This window comes from Cyprinus carpio, chromosome A8, assembly GCF_018340385.1.
Source record: "Cyprinus carpio isolate SPL01 chromosome A8, ASM1834038v1, whole genome shotgun sequence".
Lineage (NCBI taxonomy): Eukaryota > Metazoa > Chordata > Actinopteri > Cypriniformes > Cyprinidae > Cyprinus > Cyprinus carpio.
Genome location: NC_056579.1, coordinates 13192959 through 13205181, shown reverse-complemented (window position 1 = coordinate 13205181; position 12223 = coordinate 13192959). Strand labels below are relative to the sequence as shown.

The window sequence follows — 12223 nt, the reverse complement described above, 5'->3', positions numbered from 1 at the left end:
TTTACAAAAGTAGTTATCTTGGATTTTTAGTAAATTATCTCCAGAAAAACAAGAGGATGACTTACCATGACTTGTAATTTGGTATTTTATACAGTGTATATATAAATACAATTTACATAAATTAAGTGTTCTCCATTAGATGATGTTTACTTTTTTTTTTTTTTTTCAAAGATTGTCACACAATAAACATTGTGGTGTGCTAAATGGGGTTTTGTGCGTAGGTGGCTAAAGGGTCTGTCTCGAACAAACTGTTTTTGCTCAGCAAGAGCAAAAATGTAATTGCCCCTTATTTCTTTAACTATTTCATTCATGTGCTGAAAATACAGACATGAACGCAGAACAATCTACAGGACACATATCTATGTGGTAGATACATGTTTGTGCCAACTACTGACCATTGCCACACACACAGACAAACACACTAAACAATGGGCACTTCTAAACTGCTATTAATGTCACACAATGCATGTTACGTCCGCATGGCACAAAGAACTGCTTAACAAAAGAGGGAGTGAGAATTACATATCACTGAACACCAGATGTGACCTAAACAGCCTCCATCCTGACAACCACCCAACACACACACACCCAACATTCAGCTGTCCAATAAATTCAAATGTCAGCCTGGCTCCTGACATCAGCTTCCCATGTACAGTACGTTTAGATGGCATTTAACCCCCCCCCCCCTCCCCCTCCCACAACACACACATGAATGTAGAACCCTTTAATCTGAATGATTACATTAACATATACATAATGCTCAATTTACATATTCACACATGAAGTGAAGATGGTAAAGATGGAGCCTTTTATTTTCTCTGGAGAAACTTCTGAAAACAATATAATAAAAGAGCTCCATTTAACTCCATTGATGCTCCACTGATGTTTTCACTCATTACAGTCTAGGAGAAATAACTTTGATAAAGTGATTTTTCTCTACTATAGGGAAATGAGATTAAAAATGTATTTATTTGTGATTTTTACCAAAGTCACAGAGAGGAATTGGACAAGAGAATGTTTAAAAATCAAATATACATGATTAAGGATTAACTGTAGTGTTTATAGTTTAGCATACATGTATGTGTGTGTTTGTGTTAGCAGGACTTGATAGGATTGTCTGAGGGTCTGTGTTCCCTATTTTCTGCAAGCATTTATTCAGTCTACCTAATCTGCTTACAAACCTGTGATGTCACTGAGGTTATATTTTTACAATTTGCAAAATTGTGTGTATATTTGTTTTTTCAGTGTGTGTGCATATCCAGACATTGTTTTGTGTTCTGGAACTTCTAGGTCTTTCCTGTGTGTTCATGTGAGTGTGCATAAAGGCTTTTACTGGTCAGGAAGTGCCCTTCTCACTCGCAATGTAGAAATCATTTTATCACAAATAAACAGTTTTAGAGTTTAGACTGTGAGCAGGACGTCAGAGTGGGTCTCCCACTAAAAGAGTCCATTGTTCATAGCTAGAGAGAGAGTGTAGCTGGGCTACTGCCTAAAACCACATTCAGCCTCATACATGCTCACTCACAAAAACACAAGCAAAAGTGACTTTCATCATGTTTATTATTAGAGGGCTTTCAATTAATAAAGAGAGAATGAGATATTTTAGATATTAAAAAAACAGATTAGTAAATGATCAATACTGGAGGACTAATTTCAAGACCAGTATAAGCAAACTACAATTTACTACAACATAGGTGTAGTGCATATTAAATATGAACATGTTCCACTAATATTTGGCAACCAGAAAGTGTTCAAAATTGTATATTTAAAATTTTATATTTATAATTTTGCTCAAAAGTTATGTGTGTATTAAAATTTATTTATAATGATTGGCACTTGATTTTTATATTTTGTTATCTTATTAATGGACGAAGACACACCAGCACAAAAGATCATGTGATTTTTCGCTTCTTGGCTCATTTCGAGTTGGACATTCACTGATTTAGTGATTTGTTAGGTTGAGACTCACTCTGACTGCATCGTTGAATCAGTGAGTTGACACCTGCTTTGGTTTGGGCTGCGTTTTCCAAAAGCATTGTAAGCGTAAGAAAATCACAGATTTGAGCCAGGGGTTTCTACGATCTACTTAGGCATACAATTTGTTTTCACAGGAAGCTTGAGATATGCCATTTTAATTAAACATGACAAGGTCAAAAAATACAATTAAACATGGATAATCGCTAACAATAAGATCCACAGTACAACATGTGTTTACAAAATAGTTTAATAAAAACATGTGCGCATTAAGTGAAGTAAAACATTTGGAATCTGAAATGGAAAAGTGATGAGAAGGCCAAAAATAATAATAATCTGACAAACACTTTGTTCCGATTCACTTCCAAATGAAAGTCCATACGTTTTGGGGGCAGCTGTTTGGGACCCTCATGTTATTTACTCTACTTAACCAGAGAGGTCACTTAAGTACATAGTCATATTTACAAAGATGCCTTTATTCATTGGCTCTTCCTCTCTCTCACTTGTCTTTTACAGTCTTTATATCCTAAGGGATTAGAGAGACAGAGAGAGGGAATGTGTGGGTGTGTGTTTGTGTGAGAAAGAGACTATGTGTGTGAAAAGCTGGAATGGTGAGTAAAAGGGGCTGAAACACCAATAAACAGACAATGTAATCTGGGATCCACAACAACACAATATGGAAGTGCAACATACTTTAGAACTTTTTTTATTTAAATTGATTGAACAATAAGAAAAAAAACACCACCCCCAAAATACAAAGACAAACACTCTGCTTTAACTGGATTCTGACATCAAATGGTAAAATGCAATTATGGAGCAACGGGATACAAAGAGGAATCTGGCAAGAAAAAAAAAAAAAACACAAAATATCTTTGCAAACAGTTGCAGTGTCTTCTAAATATTAAACATGTATTCTTCATCATTCAGTGCAACTACTGATCTCTTAAAGCAAAGCCTAGGATAGCAACACTCTTGAACGCCGGTAAGAAACACAAACCCTAACACTGACAAAAAGAAATGCAAACAACTATACCATGCAAAATGTCTGTATTCTGTTAAAATGATATAGTCCAGGCTGAGGAACATCAGGATTTTAGAGATACATGCCAATAGCAGCTGTGCTCTGGAGTTAAGATGATTGGAACACACAATAAAAGATGTGTTCCAGAGGAAGTGATGTCACTTTTGGAATGGGTGACAGTTTAGAACAAGACGGTCAAGTCACTCCGTATTAATGCACTTCAAAAGAGTAAATCTCAAGCACTTATAGTGTGCTGCTCCCCTTAACTAATAATTTAAAAAGATTTATTAGTTAATGCCACTTACACATCTTGAGAACAGAATGTGTCCTTAGCATCTGCTTATGACAGTTCATAGACTGTACCTAATGCGTCATAGTCCTGTTGGACACAACTGTTGAAGTGGGAAAAAGAGAAATTAAGAAAATATAAATGCTTTTGGATTAGGTTTTTTTTTTCTGTATGTTATTAATAATCAGTGGAATAAAAAAAAATATAAGCTTTTGCTTGCATGGGCAGCTGTTTCTTTGTTTTTGTTTATTAGGCCCTTCACAAACTCCATATTCATTCATCTCCCGTTAAATTAATATGCATTAAAAATATATACTGTAACATCCTCTGGCCTCCCCTGTTGAGAGATAAATGAGGATTTCAGGGTGACAAAAAAAGGGGAGGGCATTTTTTCAATGGGAAAGGGGATGGGACACTCTCCTGCTCCCCGTGTAAGTCCTGGATGGGTGGTGAGAGTGCTGCTTGCATTGTTTTAAACATCAGAACAATAGTTCATAACTTCCAGAATTTCTTCTTCTTCTCGTCCTGTCGGGCCTTTCTTTTTAGGGTCTGGAAAAGAAGGAAAGAGCAAAAGCAGTTTAGCACAAATACACCAGCATCAGACACAAACTTGTTTTTATCCATGTGACAGACAACGATAAACAAAGAAAAAATTACAGTACATGATAATGTACATTAAATAGGTTATTAAAAATTGATATTGCATTTATGAGTTTCATTCATGAATTTGATTCAGTAATGATCCAGACACACAAAATGTGTAAAGTTTTGTTTTTTAGATCATTAGATTATTTAGTTTTTTGTGCGACACCATGTTAGTAGCACAAATAATATAGCATGAACAGCACAGTGTTCCATCTCCATTTAAAAACAGTATATTTGCAGTGTGTCTTTCTCTGATATTTGCAATTTGTAGAAGACCGCTTGGAGTTGCAACATAGTTTTGTCAAGCTCTAACATGTTTAACATTTTATGAGCAACTGGGCTACACTAATTAATCTGGGTTATCAATGAAACCGTAAAACAGTTACAGAGATCAAGATGCTCTCTTGTTTTTGAGGCTTTCGTTTCTTTGTAGTCCTACAACATAGAAACCATTTCATATTAGCATGCAAAATTTCACCTCAAACATATATATATATATATATATATATATATATATATATATATATATATATATATATATATATATATATATATATATATATATATATATATATATATATATATATATTATATTATATACATTTTTAAAGCAGCCAGGCCAGCAGCATCTGTCACACATTATTATCAATACAATGTTGGACCCTATTGACTTTCATTCTATGGGCTAAAAACAGACATTTTTCAATTATTAAAAAATCCAAAGAAGAAAGAATCTCATATAGGTTTGGAATGGCATGAATGTGAGTAAAAATTAAAAGATTTTAATTTTTGCGTGAACTATCTCCTAATGATATTTATTAAAAATACTTTTACCTTGAAAATGTTATTTAATTTCCTGTTCATAATAATATAATTACTTACGAGTATTGGCCCATTCTTCTGGCCACCAAGATGATAATAGCAATGACAACAATCACTGTGATCAAAGCGCCAAATACGATCCCCACCAACTGTCCTGTGCCCATACCTGGAATGAGGAAAATCACCAAGTATCATGTCAATGACTGCTTATCCTCACTCGCACACATTCTCAATTAGGGTCCGTTTACACTATTTATGATAACGATGATGATAAAGATAATTCTAAATGTAAAAAAAAACAAATGTTCTAAATGTTAAATAATAGCAGAATCCACTCCTCAGCTACAGATAACAACACAGAGGAACAATGTCATTGCAATCACTTGTACAATTTTTTTCTCCAGGTGATTAATGATAAAAATAAAAATAAAAAAATACCGTAGTAAATTATCAATGTAAACGGGCCTTCACTCTAACAGCATTTACACTGTATGTCTGTGAGTGTATTGTTTATCTAACCTTCAGTCTCCACCTCTACATGTGGAGTCTCTGATGGAGTCGCTGTTTCTTTAGCTTTCCCAGTTTCTGCTCCTGCCTCTTTGGTGACAGTAGAGGCTTCAGGGCTCTTTGTCTCTTTAGGTCCAGCTTCTGTTGATTGTGATGTATCTGTTTGGGCTTCTGATTGTAATACTGGTGGTGTTGTGGAAACCGCTGTAAGTTCTGTTGCGTTAGTTGCTTCTGTTGCCTCAGGAGCAGGCAGTGACGTTGAGACCGCATCTTGAGGAGTTGATCCCTCTTTTTCAGCAGGGAAATCAGTCTGATTTTTTACACTATTTGATTCTGTAGTTGCAGTAACAGCTGTTGGCACCATCAGAGTACCTGGTACAACAATAAAAATCTTTATAAAAATCTTACACTAGAAACCCTTAGATGTTATATTTCAACATAAGAGGAGAGAGTTGGATGAAAATGGAGAAATTCCGGAGACACTGACGCCGTTTGCAACATGTTTTGGTTGTATTGGATGGGTAAGCCAGAATTCTCTCATGCCCTGCTGTTAATAGCGAGAACATTCCGTCCTTCTCCATCAGCCCAGTAAACACACACTAACACATTAGACATTTACGTACAAAAATATTCTACCTCTCCCTCAATAGAGAATGTCATGCCCTGACTATTCAGCTCCACTTTAGATCACTTCCTTTCTACGTCATACCTTCAACCCGACTTATTGTCTCACTTCCTGGGTGGAGCTGGCAATAACTGCACAGAAGGAAATAAAGCATTGGAGAGGAAAAAAAAAAAAAACTGGCAAAACTGCATGTTTCCTCAGGGGTTGATCCTAGATATTTCTGCATCACTCATAATAACCTCAGCAACCATTAGAGACAGAGCAAAAACTGATCTCAGATCTGTGCTGTGTCTAAGCCAGATCGACTCCATATGTTGGCGATCTGAGGGAAACCTCCCTTTACAATAACACCACCTCAAACTCAGCATGCATTACACATCAGTTCTGGGTGAATAGCAAGTTAGTTTTAGTCCTGTAGTAATATTTTTATGAAGCAGATTTTATATTTTACTGATAACTATGTGACCCAGACACTTTTAACAGTTTGGAATTTAAAAAGTCTGAGTGAGAGAGTGAGAGTGAGAGAAGTTTTGAAAGTGAGTGAGTGAGAGAGAGAGAGTGAGAGTGAGAGAGTGTGAGAGAGAGTGAATGTAATATCACACAAATAGCCATACTTGCTTTTTCTTGTTTCTTCATAATTGTTTGCACAAATAGCCATACTTGCTTTTTCTTGTTTCTTCATAATTGTTTGTGGAAATTATAGTACTAGGACTTTCTGAGTGAAAGTTGTTTTTTATTCATTGTAACTGCATCGAAAGAGCACCCAGCAAAATGTGTCCTTTTGTAATCCACAGAAGAAAGAAAGTTATATGGGTTTGGAACAAAATGAGTAAATGAGTAAATGACAGCATGTTCATTTTTGGATGAACTGTCTATCCCTTATAACTGTCCCTAATAATAGGTTTCCCCTCAGTTTGTTATTTTAAACTCACATTTATATAACTTAATTAAGTGGACTCCCAAAATAAAACATTAAATGAAGTTAAGAACTTTTACATGAGAGGAGAATATAATTTAATTATAAGTGGGCGTCAAAGACAAAAAAAAAATCTGTCATTGTTGCTTTTCATAGTGCTACAATCAAACAATACAATGCTGTTAAGAAACATATTTAAGGGTGGGGTGCGGTCAGAGATCACATTGTCCTATGTGTATGTGTGTAAGTGTCAGTTTGTGTGTTTATATTATGTTCTTGTTGACTGCTGCTAACAATCATCTCATTATGTTTGAGACCCCAACAATTAGTTCTAAGTATGGCTCTCTTCCCCTCCAACCACTACCACACACACTCACATAAATACACACGATGTGATGGCAGGAGTGGAACATGGAGGACGCACTAGCTGTTCTCTCCCTCTCTTTCTCTGTGTTGTACACAGCAGCATGGCCAGTGATTGTAACAGTAAGTTATGTAAAGAATGATGTACAGTCAGTCGCTCATTATTGGTAAATAAACTCCAACTGGGAGATTGATACTTATAAGGGCCACACATCATCCGCGCCACAAGGATGCGCTGTTTTCTTTCAAATCAAAACTCAATACACATAGAAACAGTGCATCCTTGTGGCGCGGATGATAGAGAAGAGCATACACAGCATATGGTGATATGGAGAGACTGTTGACAAAGGAATTGTTGAATAAAGTCGTTATTTTTTATTTCTTTGCTTACAAAAAGTGTTCCTGTCACTTCATATAACCCAGATTGCACGTCTGATGGCAGATGGAGTATTCTGACGACGACTTTCATACCTTTTATGGACCTTGACACTGTTATTTAGTCTATGGGACAGTCACAGGCCTCCCGATTTTCATCCAAAATATCTTAAATTGTGTTCTGAAGACGAACGGTGCTTTTACGGGTTTGGAACAACATGGGGGTAAGTGATTAATGACAAAATTTTCATTTTGGGGTGGAGTATCCCTTTAAGCATGCAAGACTTCTGCTGTCAGCCGCTTACAGTTTTTTTTTTTTTTTTTTTTTTTTTTTTTCTAGCAGTATAAAAACAGTTACATGCTGCTTGATATTGCCAAACTGGAATTTGTTGTCATATTATTGAAATTATTATCATAATCATAAACACACTAGCGCAAAAAGTTTTACTTTTTACTGCATTTTGTTATTTCTCTAGTTATTTACATATTGTGGCTAATGAATTGGAAGTCTCACACGTTCACAGGAAACATCTGACTTTTGCATTGAAAAATAAGGTGGATCCAACTGTAGATATTTACCTAATGTATAGGAAGTCTTGCACATTCACAGGAAATTCCTTCTGCATTGAAAAATAAGGTGGATACAAAATGGAAATTGGCAACAGTACCTCCATCCATTCTCCAAACCGCTTGGCCAATGTACGATCGCGAATCACCAGTGGTAAATAAAGAATATCAGACCACCAAATGCCTTGATTGAGAAAGAGCTGTTCTGCTAGTTGCTTGACTGCAATGAGTCAAAACCCACTAAAATAGATCAGGTGTGTGTCAGTGAAAATCCAGCAGTTAGATGATCAAATTCAAATCTATGACCAAGCCTGAAACAGTTTCCTGACAAAACTGAAACCATAAAAGGGAAAGACAAGGAAAAGTAGAGACAAATATAGAGAAAAAAGAGTAGAGAACAAGGGAAATAGAGCACAAGAGGCCAGTAAAGGGTGTCTGTTAAACAGGGAGACAGAATTGTTTTCCCGGGTTACACCCGGGATAGACATCTTCCTTTACCCTAATTAATTACTCTCAACCAGATTAATCTAAATCAACTAAATCAACTCCTTACACACATGTGTGTGTGTCTGTGTGTGTGTGTGTAGGGTGTGTGTGCATGTTGTGAGGGAGTATGAAGCTTGGATGTTTTAGTTCAGGAAGAACAAGTGAAGAACATCTCATTAAGGCAAATTTACTCCTTCAAACATGTACACACATCACATGGCATGTCATGAGTGGGCAGTAGAGGACAGCGCAAGTGAAAAATCACTCTTATCACTAGAACAACACCTATACACATACTTAGGCTCTCACAATCACAATCTCCAGGGAACAACATATCTTAGACTAACACACACATCCTAATCTACATACAAGACGTAGGAGTCCAGACCCGAGGGAGATAAAACTGTATCGATATAGAGCTCTACAGTCCCCCACAAATCTAAATTCTTCATAACCAAACTTGAGAACATTTGTGAAGTTGACATATTTAACACTAAGCAGTTGATTTTGAGCTCTGAAGAGATTCATTCTAACAGAGGAGTGGATTCAGTTAATGTTCATTTGGATTCAAGTCTGTTAGACATATTTCAGATTATGGAGTTTATTTACTTAAGGTTGTGTAGAGGTAATTCAGAACAATAAAATTCAAATTGAAATCCCTCAGACAGAACTCTGTTGAGTTCATTTGGATTGAGTAGTGTTGTTTTACTATATTTTATATAGTATTTATTGACATTTTAAATTAGCTTTAATTTTTATGTTTTCAGTTTTAATTTTAGTTAAAGCTGTAATTTAATGATGTGCTCTTAGTAATTTTTTCAGTTACAGTAGTTCCAAAAGCAACATTTCTAATTTTAAGTTTTCATCTAATATTTATATTTTATTCTATTTCAGCTTTATTTATATTAAAGGTAGAGTATTTCTGAGAAATGCTGTAGAAAGTGGATCAGACTGAGCACCAAAACACACTTGTAGCCAATCACCAGTAAGGGGCGTGTCCAGTAGTGATGGGGGAGGTGCCGGTGTTGAATAGCATGTTAATAAATTTGGGGTGGAGGCAAGATAGGGGTGTGATTCTTTTGGGTAGAGGCGTGTTTGTTTTGGTGATTTCAAATATCAACAGCATTTCTCAGAAATCGCTTAATGCACCTTTATCAAAAATTATTTTAAGTTATCAACAACAATATTGTTGAAGAGTGAATTTAGATTATGAAAATAATTTACCTTGTGTTGTATGGAATTAATTTTAAATAAATCACAATAATGTCAGTTCAGGTTAATCTCTATCAGACAGCACTTTGAGGAGTCGATTCAGAATGAGGACTGGATTTCAAAGATTGAGCATAACCAATTAATTGAGCTCTGTGAATAGGTTGGGCTGAGTTTGTGGTTAGTCAGAGACCCTGATAGAGTTTCAGGGTTCATGTAGCTAAATTAACAGTCAGTACACCCAATATCTTGATGTGCTCTCATGTGTCAGTTTTACCATACTCTATTCATAACACACACAACACATAACAGACTGACTGAGAGATCTGAAAAGGTAAAAAGTTTACAGAACAACACAAACATTAATATATTCCTCAAAAATAATTGTATAAACAACACTGTATACTAAAAAAGAGTACAGAGTAGAAGCGTTTAACTGTCTGTTGAAGCCCCACTTTTAGAACAGGGAGTGGCACCATCAGACTGGGAACACGGGAAGAAAGGGAGACAAATGGCAGCAGGAAAAAGAATAGGAGAGACAGAAGGAAGTCTGGAGAGGAAGTGTGTGCGTTGATGCTCTCCTTTGGTAGCAGGGAGTGAAGTTTTCCTAAGTTTGAAACTTGCTGAGCATTTTAATGTGATGTTTAGAGGGCTGTAACTGACCCTGAGCAGTGAGTCAGAGGCATTGCAGTTTAAAAATAACGCACATGCCCCTCCAACCCACCTCTGAGAGGGGTTAAAGCTTGATACCCGCCAAAGATGGTTACAAGCGAAGGGGGGTGAGGAGAGGGAGAGAAAGACCTACAAAATAAGTGCCTATGGGGCGTCTCTCTCTCTCTCTCTCTCTCTCTCTCTCTCTTTCTCTCTCTCTCTCTCTCTCTCTCTCTCTCCTTCTCTCTCCTCTCTCTCTCTCTCTCTCTTCTCTCGCTCTCTCTCTCCTCTCCTCTCTCTCTCATCCCCCTCTCTCTCTCTCCTACTCTCTCTCCTCTCTACCAGAAGTACTCTATCCTCTCTCTCCTCCACCTCTCTCCTATCTCTCTCTCTCATTCCCTCCTAAATCCTGATAAGGGAGAAACCGAGAAAACGTAACCAGCCTGTGTACTAAATGCTCAAATGCTTCCCTTAAATATAGAGTCGGCTCTATTAATACACGTGTAACCCTGCCCAGAGTGAAAGAAACAGGGAGAAACCGAGAAATAGATCAGTGCTGACTAACTCAAAACAGGAATATAACGGCATAACAATCTTCGCACCATTACATAATTTTCCCAGCACTAGGTCCACAAACACTGTATCACTGAAACACTGTATCAGCACATGCTTAGATGTCTGGATAATGTTTATCATGAACAGAAGGCACTGAAACATCATATATAGATGTATGTATTGCAAAAAAAAAAATAATAATAATAAATAAAATAATTTCAAGGTAAATAAAAAAAGTCTTTCTACTTCAGTATTTCACATTCAATTCAAAAACAGTGTGCGTGTGTGTTTATATAAATACTACAGTATAATATTATATATATATATATATATATATAGTAGCTGATCACCAAAATACTACAATAAATCAATGATCGAAATAAAAAATAAAATCATTTCAAATAATACAAACAAATCAATGATCGAAATAAAAAATAAAATCATTTCAAATCATTTAAACATTATAATACATCATTTTCCTTTACATACTTCAATTTTAAGCCAAAACAAACATCATTTAGTAGACCTGTACTGAAATGAATGAAAGATATGGTTGGAAACAGATGGAGAGAATGGCCAGAGTGAGCACCCTGTATGTATGTTTACTTACTTGCTTGGGTAAAGATACAGAAAGGCCCCGCCAGGGTGACCAGCAACAGCAGTATGATCCTCATCATGGTCACTGTTGGTCACTTTTCTCCAACTTAAACTTTAACAAATTAAGAGACTCCTGAAAGTACAGCAGGCTGTGGATGAAATGCTGGCTCACACCCTCAGAAGTGTGGCTTAAAGTTGGCTTAAATGGAAAGGGCGGTGAGGTCTGAAGCAGCAGTCTGGACAGAGGCACTGAGAGCCAAAGTGAGAGAAAGTAAATGTGCATTAGTGTGTCTTCAGAGGGTGAGGGGGTTGGGCATTGGTGTTAGGTGGTCCTGCCCCTTAAAGTATGTCTCTCTCTCTCTCTCTCTCTCTCTCTCTCTCTCTCTCTCTCTCTCTCTCTAAACCTGAAAACAGCCCCAAAATCACCTTTTTATATTCCTTTTTTTCTTGTTTTTTTACTTTGACCATTGCATTTCTTTTCTTATTAAAAACATAATAATAATAAATTTAAGAAAAACAATCTTATGGAACAGGTTAGTTGTGCTTTATTTAATCTTATGTGAATAAAAACAGGTCTGATCAATGGTTTGTAGCCTACTGTAGCAAATGTGGCTTTAAAAA

At 36.3% G+C, this 12223-nt stretch overlaps 1 protein-coding gene across 1 annotated transcript; it reads right to left on the bottom strand.

Annotated features, from left to right (window-relative positions):
* Nucleotides 1–2664: 2664 nt before the first annotated feature.
* Nucleotides 2665–11880, bottom strand: LOC109084987 (podoplanin-like). Its single transcript, XM_019099633.2, has 4 exons — nt 11616–11880; nt 5271–5630; nt 4812–4917; nt 2665–3833 (listed from the first exon to the last, which is right to left on the bottom strand). Exons 1-4 carry the CDS (start codon nt 11680–11682, stop codon nt 3827–3829), a joined length of 540 nt encoding a protein of 179 aa, XP_018955178.1. The 5' UTR covers nt 11683–11880; the 3' UTR covers nt 2665–3826.
* Between the last annotated feature and the right edge of the window lie 343 nt (nt 11881–12223).